The sequence below is a fragment of the Dendropsophus ebraccatus genome, chromosome 5, assembly GCF_027789765.1.
Source record: "Dendropsophus ebraccatus isolate aDenEbr1 chromosome 5, aDenEbr1.pat, whole genome shotgun sequence".
NCBI classification, from domain to species: domain Eukaryota; kingdom Metazoa; phylum Chordata; class Amphibia; order Anura; family Hylidae; genus Dendropsophus; species Dendropsophus ebraccatus.
Window position 1 is genome coordinate 9,411,747 of NC_091458.1, and position 18,867 is coordinate 9,430,613.

At 51.5% G+C, this 18,867-nt stretch overlaps 1 protein-coding gene across 4 annotated transcripts in view; it reads left to right on the forward strand.

Moving 5' to 3' along the window:
- Positions 1-18,867, forward strand: part of PDE2A (phosphodiesterase 2A) — a 257,890-nt gene that overhangs the window by 35,541 nt on the left and 203,482 nt on the right. Inside the window, exon 1 of one of the 4 annotated variants that reach the window (XM_069971913.1) lies at positions 7,073-7,198. The exons of the other annotated variants lie outside the window; for them this stretch is intronic. Within the exon in view, the coding sequence (XP_069828014.1) occupies positions 7,169-7,198 (30 nt within the window). The 5' untranslated portion in view covers positions 7,073-7,168. Of the gene's footprint in view, positions 1-7,072; positions 7,199-18,867 lie in introns of those variants that run through there. 4 annotated transcript variants of the gene reach the window in all.

Genomic DNA, 18,867 nt, shown 5'->3' on the forward strand with positions numbered 1-18,867 from the left:
AGGTATATGAGAGAGTGCCGGGGAGAGTGTGACCTGTCCCAGGTATACGAGAGAGTGCAGGTTAGAGTGTGACCTGTCCCAGGTATATGAGAGAGTGCCAGGGAGAGTGTGACCTGTCCCAGGTATATGAGAGTGCCAGGGAGAGTGTGACCTGTCCCAGGTATATGAGAGAGTGCCAGGGAGAGTGTGACCTGTCCCAGGTATATGAGAGAGTGCCGGGGAGAGTGTGACCTGTCCCAGGTATATGAGAGTGCCAGGGAGAGTGTGACCTGTCCCAGGTATATGAGAGTGCCAGGGAGAGTGTGACCTGTCCCAGGTATATGAGAGTGCCAGGGAGAGTGTGACCTGTCCCAGGTATATGAGAGTGTGCCAGGGAGAGTGTGACCTGTCCCAGGTATATGAGAGTGCCAGGGAGAGTGTGACCTGTCCCAGGTATATGAGAGTGTGCCAGGGAGAGTGTGACCTGTCCCAGGTATATGAGAGAGTGCCAGGGAGAGTGTGACCTGTCCCAGGTATATGAGAGAGTGCCAGGGAGAGTGTGACCTGTCCCAGGTATATGAGAGAGTGCCAGGGAGAGTGTGACCTGTCCCAGGTATATGAGAGAGTGCCGGGGAGAGTGTGACCTGTCCCAGGTATATGAGAGTGCCAGGGAGAGTGTGACCTGTCCCAGGTATATGAGAGTGCCAGGGAGAGTGTGACCTGTCCCAGGTATATGAGAGTGCCAGGGAGAGTGTGACCTGTCCCAGGTATATGAGAGTGCCAGGGAGAGTGTGACCTGTCCCAGGTATATGAGAGTGCCAGGGAGAGTGTGACCTGTCCCAGGTATATGAGAGTGCCAGGGAGAGTGTGACCTGTCCCAGGTATATGAGAGTGTGCCAGGGAGAGTGTGACCTGTCCCAGGTATATGAGAGTGCCAGGGAGAGTGTGACCTGTCCCAGGTATATGAGAGTGCCAGGGAGAGTGTGACCTGTCCCAGGTATATGAGAGTGTGCCAGGGAGAGTGTGACCTGTCCCCGGTTTATGAGAGTGTGCCAGGGAGAGTGTGACCTGTCCCAGGTATATGAGAGTGCCAGGGAGAGTGTGACCTGTCCCAGGTATATGAGAGTGTGCCAGGGAGAGTGTGACCTGTCCCAGGTATATGAGAGTGTGCCAGGGAGAGTGTGACCTGTCCCAGGTATATGAGAGTGCCAGGGAGAGTGTGACCTGTCCCAGGTATATGAGAGTGCCAGGGAGAGTGTGACCTGTCCCAGGTATATGAGAGAGTGCCAGGGAGAGTGTGACCTGTCCCAGGTATATGAGAGAGTGCCAGGGAGAGTGTGACCTGTCCCAGGTATATGAGAGAGTGCCAGGGAGAGTGTGACCTGTCCCAGGTATATGAGAGAGTGCCAGGGAGAGTGTGACCTGTCCCAGGTATATGAGAGAGTGCCAGGGAGAGTGTGACCTGTCCCAGGTATATGAGAGTGTGCCAGGGAGAGTGTGACCTGTCCCAGGTATATGAGAGAGTGCCGGGGAGAGTGTGACCTGTCCCAGGTATATGAGAGAGTGCCGGGGAGAGTGTGACCTGTCCCAGGTATATGAGAGAGTGCCGGGGAGAGTGTGACCTGTCCCAGGTATATGAGAGTGCCAGGGAGAGTGTGACCTGTCCCAGGTATATGAGAGTGCCAGGGAGAGTGTGACCTGTCCCAGGTATATGAGAGAGTGCCAGGGAGAGTGTGACCTGTCCCAGGTATATGAGAGAGTGCCGGGGAGAGTGTGACCTGTCCCAGGTATATGAGAGAGTGTCGGGGAGAGTGTGACCTGTCCCAGGTATATGAGAGTGCCAGGGAGAGTGTGACCTGTCCCAGGTATATGAGAGTGCCAGGGAGAGTGTGACCTGTCCCAGGTATATGAGAGTGCCAGGGAGAGTGTGACCTGTCCCAGGTATATGAGAGTGCCAGGGAGAGTGTGACCTGTCCCAGGTATATGAGAGTGCCAGGGAGAGTGTGACCTGTCCCAGGTATATGAGAGAGTGCCAGGGAGAGTGTGACCTGTCCCAGGTATATGAGAGTGCCAGGGAGAGTGTGACCTGTCCCAGGTATATGAGAGTCCACCCTTTTAGTTTGCATCCTGGCTGACCTTGGCTTTGCCCTTGAAGTGAGTGGCAGGTAGCAGTGGGCAGGCGGCTGGCATCCTGGCTTATCTGCTGCCATCTCTCTCCCTCAGCACTGAGTGTTCCCAGACGTGAGCGCTCGCTCCCCTGACATTCCCGGGGGGCAGAGAGACGCGCGGCCAAAGATTAATTCATATTCACAGTTAATTGGGAACTTTATGGAGCGAGGACATTTTCCTACTCCGCCGTGACCCGTTCAATCGCTTTGCCCCAGGTCTGCATCACAAATGAACTGCGCTGCCCTGATCGCCCTCACCGCCCTGACCGCCATGTCCGCATCTTGTCCTTCACAAACACCACATCTCCCTGTATTACTAATGTGCCAGAAAGGGCTATCCCTCCTATACGTATCGGAAGGCCGGCAACTTCCTGATAGACAATGCTCTGTGAGCTCTACAGCCTGGACCTCAGACTGATACATTGCACATAGCTAGTCCTGCTCTCAGCTGTATCCAGTGTAGACAATGCTCTGTGAGCTCTACAGCCTGGACCCCAGACTGATACATTGCACATAGCTAGTCCTGCTCTCAGCTGTATCCAGTGTAGACAATGCTCTGTGAGCTCCAGACTGATACATTGTACATAGCTAGTCCTGCTGTATCCAGTGTAGACAATGCTCTGTGAGCTCCAGACTGATACATTGTACATAGCTAGTCCTGCTCTCAGCTGTATCCAGTGTAGACAATGCTCTGTGAGCTCTACAGCCTGGACCCCAGACTGATACATTGTACATAGCTAGTCCTGCTCTCAGCTGTATCCAGTATAGACAATGCTCTGTGAGCTCCAGACTGATACATTGTACATAGCTAGTCCTGCTCTCAGCTGCATCCAGTGTAGACAATGCTCTGTGAGCTCCAGACTGATACATTGTACATAGCTCGTCCTGCTCTGTTAGTATTCTAGCAGTTTTTTTTCTAGTGGTTATGTTGGTGTATATCTGGTCTATTCATGCAGTGCTGTGATGTATATAGTATATGTATATATGTGTGTGTATATGTGTGTATATATATATATATATATATATATATATATATATATATATATATATAGTATGTGTATATATATGTATGTGTGTATATATATATATTAGTGCAGTAGTCGCAATCCCCCGGTGATGGAGTTATCCTGGCAGGGTCCTGTCTCATCCCTTAGGTCACACAGTGTTGGTGACACCGTTCCTCCTCCTCCTCCTCCTTTTCCTCCTCTCTCAGCTTCTGTCCTGCAGAGGAAATATTCATGGTACGTGAAGTTCTGCAGAAGTTTTAGCAGAAGCTCTGAGTATATAGCTCTGAATACGGCAGGATACAGAGGATACTAGCACCTGGTGCTCTTATTAATAGGACAGGTCCCTGTCTGTAATGCTCAGCTGGTTGTCACTATTATTCCCTATGACCTGTCCCTTTGCTGTCGTTCTAGCAGATCCGTTGGGGTCTGACCTTTTTGGTGGCCACCATTGCCAGAGCCCTGGATGATCATGTGCTGTTAGTCTCCATAGAGATGAATGGGAGCGTTGGAAGCAGCGAATTCTCCTCATTTGGCTGCGCCCGACAGCCCCATTAATCTTCATATAGATGGACGGCACACACCTGTCCCACTCTGCGGCCGCTTGTTGGTGGTGGTGATGGTGGGGGAGACGTCCAGGAATAGACTTCATCATTTATAATAAGGAGCAGCTTACACATTTTTCAGAAAAGAATATTGGATCCAGGAGCGGGCGAATGTGAAGAAGGACAGGAGAAAGTGCTAGAAAGGAGAAGAAGCTGGGACATTGCGAAAGTCCAATGAATTACAGAGATCAGGAGATGCAGGGTCCTGAGGAAGGTTCCCCGAGAAGGATGAGGAATTGGGCAATATCCCGAGGAAGATTCCCCAAGAAGGATGAAGAGTGAGGCAGTGTCCTGAGAGAGGTTCTCCAAGGAGGATGAGAAGTGGGGCAGTGTCCTGAGGAAGATTCCCCAAGAAGGATGGGGAGTGGGGCAGTGTCCTGAGGAAGACTCCCCAAGAAGCATGAGGAGTGGGGCAGTGTCCTGAGGAAGACTCCCCAAGAAGCATGAGTAGTGGGGCAGTGTCCTAAGAAAGGTTCCCAGTGAAGGAGGAGGAGTGGGGCAGGGTCCTGAGGAAGATTCCCCAAGAAGGATGGGGAGTGGGGCAGTGTCCTGAGGAAGATTCCCCAAGAAGCATGAGGAGTGGGGCAGTGTCCTGATGAAGGTTCCCCGAGAAGGATCGGGAGTGGGGCAGTGTCCTGAGGAAGGTTCACCGAGAAGGATGGGGAGTGGGGCAGTGTCCTGAGAGGTTCACTGATAGGGATGAGGAGTGGGGCAGTGTCCTGAGGAAGGTTTCCTGAGAAGGATGGGGAGTGGGGCAGTATCCTAAGGAAGGTTCTCCAAGAAGGATGAGGAGTGGGGCAGGGTCCTGAGAAAGGTTCATCGAGAAGAATGAAGAGTGGGGCAGTGTCCTGAGGAAGGTTCACCGATAAGGATGAGGAGACTAGTGAGGGATGAGGACCAGGAATGGGATGAATGAGACTAGTGAGGGATGAGGACCAGGAATGGGATGAAGGAGACCAGTGAGGGATGAGGACCAGGAATAGGATGAAGGAGACCAGTGTGGAATGAGGACCAGGAATGGGATGAAGGAGACCAGTGTGGGATGAGGACCAGGGATGGGATGAAGGAGACCAGTGTGGGATGAGGACCAGGAATGGGATGAAGGAGACCAGTGTGGGATGAGGACCAGGGATGGGATGAAGGAGACCAGTTTGGGATGAGGACCAGGAATGGGATGAAGGAGACCAGTGTGGGATGAGGACCAGGAATGGGATGAAGGAGACCAGTTTGGGATGAGGACCAGGAATGGGATGAAGGAGACCAGTTTGGGATGAGGACCAGGAATGGGATGAAGGAGACCAGTGTGGGATGAGGACCAGGAATGGGATGAAGGAGACCAGTGTGGGATTAGGACCAGGAATGGCATGAAGGAGACCAGTGAGGGATGAGGACCAGGAATGGGATGAAGGAGACCAGTGTGGGATGAGGACCAGGGATGGGATGAAGGAGACCAGTTTGGGATGAGGACCAGGGATGGGATTATTGGCCCCACAGAAGGGTCTTATTGAGTGAATGGGATCAGTCATTGAGCTCTATAGCATTTTCCACCAGTTACTGCTAATTATTTCTATCTCATTTACTTCCACTCATCCTTATTAGCGGCCACATCCCCGAGGAGGTGTAATCACTGTAATCTGATCAGCAGGAGCCTCCGGCTGTGATGTCATCCTGACACTTCATTATCTCATCACAGAGAGCGGGAGGACCATCTACTCCTCACTGTGCAGCCCAGTCCTGAATACTTCTACATAGACTATTATAGTAGTTATATCCCAGTATACAGGGGGCAGTATTATAGTAGTTATATTCCTGTATATAGGGGGCAGTATTATAGTAGTTATATTCTTGTATATAGGAGCAGTATTATAGTAGTTATATTCCTGTATATAGGGGCAGTATTATAGTAGTTATATTCTTGTATATAGGAGCAATATTATAGCAGTTATATTCTTGTATATAGGAGCAGTATTATAGTAGTTATATTCCTGTATATAGGAGGCAGTATTATAGTAGTTATATTCCTGTATATAGGAGCAGTATTATAGTGTGTATATACTCCTGTACATGGACACTTATAACTTGTCCATCATCTCTTGCTCACTTAGGTCAGGGACACATTGTAACCCCACTACTATTAACTATTTGGTGACCTCTGTAGTCCACAGGATTCCATGGAGTTCAGTGTATGATGGCTTTGGCATTGGCAGCACTTATCTCTTTTCAGGATAGCAGAACATTTTCCATCTCTGTTACATATTCCTCGGTGGGTTTCTCTCTCTTTATCTTCATCAGGAGGTGATATAGAGACATTCCAGGATTGTGTCTTGGTCCGGGCTGGAGATCTCGGCTGTTACTCTAGGAATGTATCTAAGCCGGGGCTGGAAGAATGTGAATCCTCTCTGCTTTATATATATGTGACAGCTGCTGTGTATGTGCAGAGGAGGAGTGACAAGTGTTCTAGTATAGCCTAGGGCTCAGCCTTCCAATGGAGTACTACAAGTCTCAGCTAGCCTGTTAATCATGTAGAGCTTTAGAACACTATAGCAATATGACTATATATAATGTCTGATTTGTCGATGACAGTAGGCGGATACAGCAGATGGTCTGATACCATAAAATGACAGGTGCATTATAACCCCCCCCCCCCTCCATACACATCCACCGAGTCGTATTACTGACTGCTGCAAAGTTTTTATTAATGTATGCTACACAATCTGTAAGTTCTGGTTACCTAGCAACCACTTGTTTTCCTGTTAGATGACCCTGTGATACACGATGCAGCATGGTATACAGAAATAGTTCTAGGGGTATATATTTCCTATAGGCGGCAGTGCCCCTAGTGGCCACTCTGTAATATAACACCAGTAATGTTGCACCCTGTTCCCACTTGCTGTTTGTTTTGGGGGTCGGTGTAATCAGTGATCCCTATAACTCCAAGTATGCACTGACTCTGGGGATGCTGGGAGTTGTAGTCCTGCAGCTGCTGGGGACACTGTTGGGGGTCACTGGTGTCATATAATAAATCTTGTAAGGATGATCCCATTGTATCTACCTTCACTCCAGTGCGATAAGTCTGGATGGCGTTGTATTGGCTGGCATACTGTCACCCAGCTTTCCCTGGAGCAGATATTCCAGTATAGTCTGGATTTAGTGGGCATGCTCTGTACAGTGGCTGGTGACAATGTAGGTCAGGTTCATGGCTCGTCCCCCTGAGGAGTCGCACACAGATGGGACCCTACACCGGGCGGGCAGCCTGTCATCCGCCTCTTTCCTGTACACAACTTCATAGGAAGCCTGAGAGCTCAGCCAGAGCTTCACCTTCATTTCCTCTCCCTGCCCCGCTGTCACATCCACTCACTCATGGACTCGACACGTCTGTGACAGCAGCTGCCAGGACACGCTGACCATCACCATGGGCTGCCCAGCCTCCATAGACCTCCAGGTAACTTTCTTCTCTCTGCTGAAGTACTGGGGTGTTGGGGGGGGGGGGGGGGGGGGAGGGAGTTGGGTCACTGGTCGCCCCCCAGTTCTATGGTGTGATACATTCCTGGCTCTATATACTGGGGCAGATAGCTGCGGCTGTGCCCGCTCTTACCAGGCTGCTGTCTTTGTGTTATCTGTTACTTTTAGTCTCTTTGTATCTTTGTTGTTATATTGGATTATATTGGATGATGTTCTATTGGATTATATTGGATGATGTTCTATTGGATTATATTGGGTGGTGTTATGTAGGATTCATCCGTTCCTCCCTGCTATGAAGTTCCCGTAACCCCGGACCCTGTATGTGTGACGTACACTGTATACAAGGTTGTGGGATGTTTTCTTTTTATTTCTTTAGATGATTTTACGTTCTTTTTCGATAATAAATAAGCTGCTGTGCCGTAGAGGGTCTGTCCCCGGCCCCCCCAGACCTGGTGGGTGGGATCTTCATAGATGTGGTGGTCTTCTTACATGACTGATATGTGTGGAGCCTGGGTCCTAAGGTTGAAGGCTGGGGTCTTCAGGATGACCCGTAGCTTAGAGAGGCACGCACTTCACTGGCTTCTCTGTGAGTCTTGTGCTGCCGCTCATGTCCTGAGTTATGGTGCGGGGGGAGATAATGTTGTAGTGGAAAGTATATAACTTATATGGATGGGGGTTATTCTGTATATAACCCAAATATTAGACTGGGCCTGAGGATAAGATATCGCTCCCCTCACTCCCTTGTTCCTCTAAAGTCAGATTGTTGACCCTTCACCTAAGATTATACATTTAATGGCTGGAAAATAAACCTGAGGCCCAATCCCCAGCCTGAGGCCCACACCTCCCAGCCCAATCTCCAGCCTAATGGCCCACACCTCCCAGCCCAATCTCCAGCCTAATGGTCCACACCTCCCGGCCCAATCCCCAGCCTAAGGGCCCACACCTCCCGGCCCAATCCCCAGCCTGAGGCCCACACCTCCCGGCCCAATCTCCAGCCTAATGGCCCACACCTCCCGGCCCAATCTCCAGCCTAATGGCCCACACCTCCCGGCCCAATCTCCAGCCTAATGGCCCACACCTCCCGGCCCAATCTCCAGCCTAAGGGCCCACACTTCTATTCAAAGCGACTGCAGCGAGCAGGTGAGTGCGGGATGGTGCGGCGGGGAGCTGCCCAGGTGATCGCTGATCGCCCGGGCAGCCCATAGGATATAGCAGCGCCTGCTGCCGATGCTCCTATTCAACGGAGCGACGGCAGCAGATCGCTGCTATATCAGTCACTTGTTTTTCAACATGTTGAAAAACAAGCGACTGCAACGATCAGCCGACATGAACGATGTTGGCTGATCGTTGCACTCTATTCCACGGGACGATTATCGTCCGTAGCGGCCGATATCGGCCGAATACGGACCATAATCTTTCCATGGAATAGGGCCTTAAGGGCCCACACCTCCCAGCCCAATCCCCAGCCCGAGGCCCACACCTCTCGTCCCAATCCCCAGCCTTAGGCCCACACCTCCTGGCCCAATCCCCAGCCTAAGGGCCCACACCTCCCGGCCCAATCCCCAGCCTAAGGGCCCACACCTCCCGGCCCAATCCCCAGCCTAAGGGCCCACACCTCCCGGCCCAATCCCCAGCCTAAGGGCCCACACCTCCCGGCCCAATCCCCAGCCTAAGGGCCCACACCTCCCGGCCCAATCCCCAGCCTAAGGGCCCACACCTCCCGGCCCAATCCCCAGCCTAAGGGCCCACACCTCCCGGCCCAATCCCCAGCCTAAGGGCCCACACCTCCCGGCCCAATCCCCAGCCTAAGGGCCCACACCTCCCGGCCCAATCACCAGCCTAAGGGCCCACACCTCCCGGCCCAATCCCCAGCCTAAGGGCCCACACCTCCCGGCCCAATCCCCAGCCTAAGGGCCCACACCTCCCGGCCCAATCCCCAGCCTAAGGGCCCACACCTCCCGGCCCAATCCCCAGCCTAAGGGCCCACACCTCCCGGCCCAATCCCCAGCCTAAGGGCCCACACCTCCCGGCCCAATCCCCAGCCTAAGGGCCCACACCTCCCATGCCTATCCCCGGCCCGAGGCCCACACCTCCCGACCCAATCCCCAGCCCGATATTGTAACGGTATTATAGGTGACTTAAGATGAATGGCTGAGATTTTACGGTATCAATCAATGGCTGTGACCGGCAGCGCACTATGGTCGCAGGTCAATGGTAAATGTCACATGACTGGATGCACTGTTACATTTTGTTGGGTTTATAGCAGCCAATCAGCTGGCAGCTTTCATGCTATATCCGCCCTGGTATCCAGTTCTGTGGGTCACATGACCTTGGTTGTCTCTTGTAGTCTGGGACTCGTATTCCTCCTCCTGTATTTACCTTCCCAGGATGCAGCAGGGTGGCAGCCAGACGCTAGATGTGATACCTGGATGTTACCTCCGGGAGACACCGGGCCCTTTGTGTCCCCCCTGGTCTCCCCCCTCCCCCCCGGACTCATTGATGGGAATAAGCGTCACACGTATCAGTATGACAGAGCGGTGCGTTTCAGGACATCACCCGCGGTTTATAAAGCCGAAACGGAAGATCCATAATAGCTTTAAGGGATAAGATGAGACCAATGTACAGGACCAAAGAGGAAACTTTTACACTGTGGCTCCTGTCTGTAACCTGTGCGCTGGTCCATGCTTTACCCTGCAGTTCTGCTTCTCCGCCATTATCAGTGACACCAGGTTATAATCTGCCTCATCCTCCCCCCATGCTGTGATCACTGTCTATTCTCCCCCATACTTTACCCTGCAGTTCTGCTCCTCCATGATCCGCCATGATCAGTGACCCCAGGTTATAATCTGCCTCATCCTCTCCCCATGCTGTGATCACTGTCTATTCTCCCCCATACTTTACCCTGCAGTTCTGCTCCTCCATGATCCGCCATGATCAGTGACCCCAGGTTATAATCTGCCTCATCCTCTCCCCATGCTGTGATCACTGTCTATTCTCCCCCATACTTTACCCTGCAGTTCTGCTCCTCCATGATCCGCCATGATCAGTCACCCCAGGTTATAATCTGCCTCATCCTCCCCCCATGCTGTGATCACTGTCTATTCTCCCCCATACTTTACCCTGCAGCTCGTCATGTTCAGACTGGCTCCTGGGTGTTTGCAGCAGCCCAGCAGACTCCTTTCCCTCTTCTCTCCCCATCCTCTATTGATCATGTGTTACGCACAGAGTTGTGCAGGAAATCCTAAAGCACAGGATGCTCCCTCAGCCCTGCGCTCCTGACCAGGGGGGTGGAGGGGGGGGCACCTTACAAGACGTCCTGTCAGCAGCCTAAACATCTCAGGAAGCCCAGCGTCCGCTCCTCTGTCACTGCCGCTGCCCCATCTCAGCCCTTATTGAGGACACTTGTCACCATTTCAGTTTTGACACCATAGGTTGGGAGCAAAGTCCCCATGACAACACTCACTGTCTTGTGATATGGATACTCAGTGTACTCTTAAGGATCTTTGACCTTAACCAGGATTAAAAAAAAAAAAAAAAAAAAAAAAGTACAGATACTTTACTGCAAAAACATCCTGCCCCCCCCCCCCCCCGAATCCTAAGGTTGTTTTAGGGCCGAGCGTCCCTATGATAACACTGAAGGTACAGGGCTCCTGTGATGTGGTTTAGGGTTTTTGTCCCTGTAAACACATGATGTCACTGCGCCATCTTCGTATCTACAGGGAAAAGCTTCATCCCTGGATCCTAAGTCTCTGCCCCCTATAGTAACTACTGATGATGTCATCAGAGCAAGCCCCGCCCACCACGCCCCAACTCTCTGTGGTCCGGGGGCTGAAAATCACCCCACAGGGAATCTCCACCAAACAATGAGGGGAAAGTCTCGTCCATTGTGTGAGGAATCCGAACCGTCCGGACATCAAACGGACAAATATCAGGAGAAGGAAAAGGGGCGAGGACAATGGTGTAATATACAGGACCACCGAGAGAGGGGGAGGACAATGGTGTAATATACAGGACCACCGAGAGAGGGGGAGCACAGAGGTGTAATATACAGGACCACCGAGAGAGGGGGAGGACAGAGATGTAATATACAGGACCCCCGAGAGAGGGGGGAGCACAGTGGTGTAATATACAGGACCCCCGAGAGAGGGGGGGAGGACAGAGGTGTAATATACAGGACCACCGAGAGAGGGGGAGGACAGAGGGTAATATACAGGACCCCCGAGAGAGGGGGAGGACAGAGGGTAATATACAGGACCACCGAGAGAGGGTGGAGGACAGAGGGTAATATACAGGACCCCCGAGAGAGGGGGAGGACAGAGGGTAATATACAGGACCACCGAGAGAGGGGGAGGACAGAGGTGTAATATACAGGACCACCGAGAGGGGGGGGGGGGGGGAGCACAGTGGTGTAATATACAGGACCACCGAGAGAGGGGGAGGACAGAGGGTAATATACAGGACCACCGAGAGAGGGGGAGGACAGAGGGTAATATGCAGGACCCCCGAGAGAGGGGGAGGACAGAGGGTAATATACAGGACCACCGAGAGGGGGAAGAGGACAGAGGGTAATATACAGGACCACCGAGAGAGGAGGAGGACAGAGGTGTAATATACAGGACCACCGAGAGAGGGGGAGGACAGAGGTGTAATATACAGGACCACCGAGAGAGGGGGAGCACAGAGGTGTAATATACAGGACCACCGAGAGAGGGGGGAGGACAGAGGTGTAATATACAGGACCACCGAGAGAGGGGGAGGACAGAGGTGTAATATACAGGACCACCGAGAGAGGGGGAGGACAGAGGTGTAATATACAGGACCACCGAGAGAGGGGGAGGACAGAGGTGTAATATACAGGACCACCGAGAGAGGGGGAGGACAGAGGTGTAATATACAGGACCACCGAGAGAGGGGGGAGGACAGAGGTGTAATATACAGGACCACCGAGAGAGGGGGAGGACAGAGGTGTAATATACAGGACCACCGAGAGGGGGGGGGGGGACAGAGATGTAATATACAGGACCAACGAGAGAGGGGGAGGACAGGGGGTAATATACAGGACCACCGAGAGAGGGGGAGGACAGAGGTGTAATATACAGGACCACCGAGAGAGGGGGAGGACAGAGATGTAATATACAGGACCCCTGAGAGAGGGGGAGGACAGAGGTGTAATATACAGGACCACCGAGAGAGGGGAGGGGGAGGACAGAGGTGTAATATACAGGACCACCGAGAGAGGGGGAGCACAGAGGTGTAATATACAGGACCACCGAGAGAGGGGGAGCACAGAGGTGTAATATACAGGACCACCGAGAGAGGGGGGGAGCACAGAGGTGTAATATACAGGACCCCCGAGAGAGGGGGAGCACAGAGGTGTAATATACAGGACCACCGAGAGAGGGGGAGGACAGAGGTGTAATATACAGGACCACCGAGAGAGGGGGAGGACAGAGGTGTAATATACAGGACCACCGAGAGAGGGGGAGGACAGAGGGTAATATACAGGACCACCGAGAGAGGGGGAGCACAGAGGTGTAATATACAGGACCACCGAGAGAGGGGGAGGACAGAGGTGTAATATACAGGACCACCGAGTGGGGGGGGGGGGACAGAGGTGTAATATACAGGACCACCGAGAGAGGGGGAGGACAGGGGGTAATATACAGGACCACAGAGAGAGGGGGAGGACAGAGGTGTAATATACAGGACCACCGAGAGAGGGGGAGGACAGAGATGTAATATACAGGACCCCTGAGAGAGGGGGAGGACAGAGGTGTAATATACAGGACCACCGAGAGAGGGGGAGCACAGAGGTGTAATATACAGGACCACCGAGAGAGGGGAGGGGGAGGACAGAGGTGTAATATACAGGACCACCGAGAGAGGGGGAGCACAGAGGTGTAATATACAGGACCACCGAGAGAGGGGGAGCACAGAGGTGTAATATACAGGACCACCGAGAGAGGGGGGGAGCACAGAGGTGTAATATACAGGACCACCGAGAGAGGGGGGGAGGACAGAGGTGTAATATACAGGACCACCGAGAGAGGGGGGGGACAGAGGGTAATATACAGGACCACCGAGAGAGAGGGGGGAGGACAGAGGGTAATATACAGGACCACCGAGAGAGGGGGAGGACAGAGGTGTAATATACAGGACCACCGAGAGAGGGGGAGGACAGAGGGTAATATACAGGACCACCGAGAGAGGGGGAGGACAGAGGTGTAATATACAGGACCACCGAGAGAGGGGGAGCACAGAGGTGTAATATACAGGACCCCCGAGAGAGGGGGAGGACAGAGGTGTAATATACAGGACCCCCGAGAGAGGGGGAGCACAGAGGTGTAATATACAGGACCACCGAGAGAGGGGGAGGACAGAGGTGTAATATACAGGACCACCGAGAGAGGGGGAGGACAGAGGTGTAATATACAGGACCACCGAGAGAGGGGGAGGACAGAGGTGTAATATACAGGACCACCGAGAGAGGGGGGAGGACAGAGGTGTAATATACAGGACCACCGAGAGAGGGGGAGCACAGAGATGTAATATACAGGACCACCGAGAGAGGGGGAGCACAGAGGTGTAATATACAGGACCCCCGAGAGAGGGGGGAGCACAGAGGTGTAATATACAGGACCACCGAGAGAGGGGGAGGACAGAGGTGTAATATACAGGACCACCGAGAGAGGGGGAGGACAGAGGTGTAATATACAGGACCACCGAGAGAGGGGGGGGGGGGGGAGGACAGAGGTGTAATATACAGGACCACCGAGAGAGGGGGAGCACAGAGGTGTAATATACAGGACCACCGAGAGAGGGGGAGGACAGAGGTGTAATATACAGGACCACCGAGAGAGGGGGGGGACAGAGGTGTAATATACAGGACCACCGAGAGAGAGGGGGGAGGACAGAGGGTAATATACAGGACCACCCAGAGAGGGGGAGGACAGAGGGTAATATACAGGACCACCGAGAGAGAGGGGGGAGGACAGAGGGTAATATACAGGACCACCGAGAGAGGGGGAGCACAGAGGTGTAATATACAGGACCCCCGAGAGAGGGGGAGCACAGAGGTGTAGTATACAGGACCACCGAGAGAGGGGGAGGACAGAGGTGTAATATATAGGACCACCGAGAGAGAGGGGGGAGGACAGAGGGTAATATACAGGACCACCGAGAGAGAGGGGGGGGGGGGGAGGACAGAGGTGTAATATACAGGACCACCGAGAGAGAGGGGGGAGGACAGAGATGTAATACACAGGACAGGAGAAGTGGTACTGTGCAGTGTCCATATATACAGGACAGGAGAAGTAGTACTCTGCACCGGCCATATATACAGGACAGGAGAAGTAGTACTCTGCACCGGCCATATATACAGGACAGGAGAAGTAGTACTGTGCAGTGTCCATATATACAGGACAGGAGGAGTGGTACTGTGCAGTGCCCATATATACAGGACAGGAGAAGTGGTACTGTGCAGTGTCCATATATACAGGACAGGAGAAGTGGTACTGTGCAGTGCCCATATATACAGGACAGGAGAAGTGGTACTGTGCAGTGTCCATATATACAGGACAGGAGAAGTGGTACTGTGCACCGGCCATATATACAGGATAGGAGAAGTGGTACTGTGCAGTGTCCATATATACAGGACAGGAGAAGTGGTACTGTGCAGTGTCCATATATACAGGACAGGAGAAGTGGTACTGTGCACCGGCCATATATACAGGACAGGAGAAGTAGCACTGTGCATTCTATCAGTACAGTCTCGTCTCCTCCTGGCATGTGGCAGAGAGGGGGTTAATGCTGGGATTCTGGACCTCCCTTCATTCCATATTTCCGGCTGTTTTACCCTTTAGTAAATGTCACATTGTGTCCAGCGGTGGAGATAAGAGGCATCAGGGATGGCGGGAGGGGCAGGGATGGCGCTGCCAGGTGCTGCCACAAGTCTCTGCATCCAGATCCCCTGTGCTGTGCTGATGGGCACTGTGCCACCCGCCAGTTATACATCAAGTGTGATTAACATAACAATCCGCCTGGCTGGTAGAGAGCGGGCACTGCCATCCTGCTATAATAAGAGCCCAGGCCGGAGGGGCGCCTACACCCACAGCTGAAGCCACTCATCCTTAATCCAGTACAAAGCTACAGCCCCCAAATGTGCAGGCACCAAAGTAGTCACATTACACAGTGACCCCACCAGCAGAATAGTGAGTGCAGCTCTGGAGTATAATACAGGATGTAACTCAGGATCAGTAATGTATGTACACAGTGACCCCACCAGCAGAATAGTGAGTGCAGCTCTGTAGTATAATACAGGATGTAACTCAGGATCAGTAATGTATGTACACAGTGACCCCACCAGCAGAATAGTGAGTGCAGCTCTGCAGTATAAGGCTATGTTCACACTATGTAAGAGACAGGCCTGGGTCACGGAACGGCCAGTACTGCTGTACCGGCCAGATGATCTTTATGGCCGTAGTGTTCACCAGCAGAATAGTGAGTGCAGCTCTGCAGTATAATACAGGATGTAACTCAGGATTAGTAATGTAATCTATGTACACAGTGACCCCACCAGCAGAATAGTGAGTGCAGCTCTGCAGTATAATACAGGATGTAACTCAGGATTAGTAATGTAATCTATGTACACAGTGACCCCACCAGCAGAATAGGGAGTGCAGCTCTGGAGGATAACATGGGATGTAACTCAGGATCAGTACAGGATCAGTAATGTTATGTATGTACACAGTGACCCCACCAGCAGAATAGTGAGTGCAGCTCTGGAGTATAATACAGGATGTAACTCAGGATCAGTAATGTAATGTATGTACACAGTGACCCCACCAGCAGAATAGTGAGTGCAGCTCTGCAGTATAATACAGGATGTAACTCAGGATTAGTAATGTATGTACACAGTGACCCCACCAGCAGAATAGTGAGTGCAGCTCTGGAGTATAATACAGGATGTAACTCAGGATTAGTAATGTAATCTATGTACACAGTGACCCCACCAGCAGAATAGGGAGTGCAGCTCTGCAGTATAATACAGGATGTAACTCAGGATTAGTAATGTAATGTATGTACACAGTGACCCCACCAGCAGAATAGTGAGTGCAGCTCTGCAGTATAATACAGGATGTAACTCAGGATTAGTAATGTATGTACACAGTGACCCCACCAGCAGAATAGTGAGTGCAGCTCTGGAGTATAATACAGGATGTAACTCAGGATTAGTAATGTAATCTATGTACACAGTGACCCCACCAGCAGAATAGGGAGTGCAGCTCTGCAGTATAATACAGGATGTAACTCAGGATTAGTAATGTAATGTATGTACACAGTGACCCCACCAGCAGAATAGTGAGTGCAGCTCTGCAGTATAATACAGGATGTAACTCAGGATTAGTAATGTAATGTATGTACACAGTGACCCCACCAGCAGAATAGTGAGTGCAGCTCTGCAGTATAATACAGGATGTAACTCAGGATTAGTAATGTAATGTATGTACACAGTGACCCCACCAGCAGAATAGTGAGTGCAGTTCTGGAATATAATACAGGATGCAACTCAGGATTAGTAATGTAATGTATGTACACAGTGACCCCACCAGCAGAATAGTGAGTGCAGTTCTGGAATATAATACAGGATGCAACTCAGGATTAGTAATGTAATGTATGTATGTGGCACTCAAGTGCCGGGATGATGTTTTGCTGGTGGTTGTGGTACAGCTCAGCCAGTGATGGGAATGATGTGACGCCAGTGCTAGTTCAGCACACAGGTTGGGTGGCACACCTGCTTTTATGTTATGGCTGGCTATTTTGTCCCTCAATGGTTGGTGATCTGCCATGTTGTGATAGGTCCCTTGGGCTCTTGTCACAGTGGTCCAGATGTGGAGAGATGACCCACCTAGACTGTCGGTACTGTCACCCACAGAAAGCGAAGAGTGAATCAAGGATGGTTAAGCCTTTGTATATAGGTTCTGGTGAAATTGTGGTATCCTACCATGGGTGTTACTATTGGTTACACCCTTCAGAAAAGTCTGTACTTAGTGCACTTGTGTGGTGATGAAAGTAGTACTAAAGTTTTGCCACTAGATGTCGCTGTATTAGATATGTGTATCCAGATGCTGCACAACTGAAGTGTGTACAGGGTTATTGTTTGTTTGTACACTCACCGGCCACTTTATTAGGTACACCTGTCCAACTGTACGTTACCACTTAATTTCTAATCAGCCAATCACATGGCGGCAACTCAGTGCATTTAGGCATGTAGACATGGTCAAGACAATTTCCTGCAGTTCAAACCGAGCATCAGTATGGGGAAGAAAGGTGATTTGAGTGCCTTTGAACGTGGCATGGTTGTTGGTGCCAGAAGGGCTGGTCTGAGTATTTCAGAAACTGCTGATCTACTGGGATTTTCACGCACAATTATCTCTAGGGTTTACAGAGAATGGTCCGAAAAAGAAAAATCATCCAGTGAGCGGCAGTTCTGTGGGCGGAAATGCCTTGTTGATGCCAGAGGTCAGAGGAGAATGGGCAGACTGGTTCGAGCTGATAGAAAGGCAACAGTGACTCAAATAGCCAACCGTTACACCCAAGGTAGGCCGAAGAGCATCTCTGAACGCACAGTACACAGTATGGGCTACAGCAGCAGAAGACCACACCGGGGGCCACTCCGCTCAGCTAAGAACAGGAAACTGAGGCTACAATTTGCACAAGCTCATCGAAATTGGACAGTAGAAGATTGGAAAAACGTTGCCTGGTCTGATGAGTCTCGATTTCTGCTGCGACATTCGGATGGTAGGGTCAGAATTTGGCGTCAACAACATGAAAGCATGGATCCATCCTGCCTTGTATCAACGGTTCAGGCTAGTGGTGGTGGTGTCATGGTGTGGGGAATATTTTCTTGGCACTCTTTGGGCCCCTTGGTACCAATTGAGCATGGTTGTAACGCCACAGCCTACCTGAGTATTGTTGGTGACCATGTCCATCCCTTTATGACCACAATGGACCCAACATCTGATGGCTACTTTCAGCAGGATAATGCGCCATGTCATAAAGCTAGAATCATCTCAGACTGGTTTCTTGAACATGACAATGAGTTCACTGTACTCCAATGGCCTCCACAGTCACCAGATCTCAATCCAATAGAGCATCTTTGGCATGTGGTGGAACGGGAGATTGGCATCATGGATGTGCAGCCGACAAATCTGCGGCAACTGTGTGATGCCATCATGTCACTATGGACCAAAATCTCTGAGGAAGCTTCCAGCACCTTGTTGTATCTATGCCACGAAGAATTGAGGCAGTTCTGAAGGCAAAAGGGGGTCCAACCCTTTACTAGCATGGTGTACCTAATAAAGTGGCCGGTGAGTATATGTCACATGGATCTGCGAACCAACAGGAATCTGTTCTCTCCTATCATCTTTGTCTTTACTTTTCTTTTTGCACTCTTCACCCACTCACAGCGCACGTTAGATGCCCTGGGGAAGGAAGTCACGTGGGTGGGGGAAGTGCATGGTCTTCTCGTGTTGAACGTTTTAAAGGAAAGACCCCCAACTAGACAGCTCTCTACAGTGGTCCTCTCTGGGCCATGGCTCTTTGCCAGGTCCCCTACCAAAGTCAGTCTTAGCTAGAACTCCGTATGGG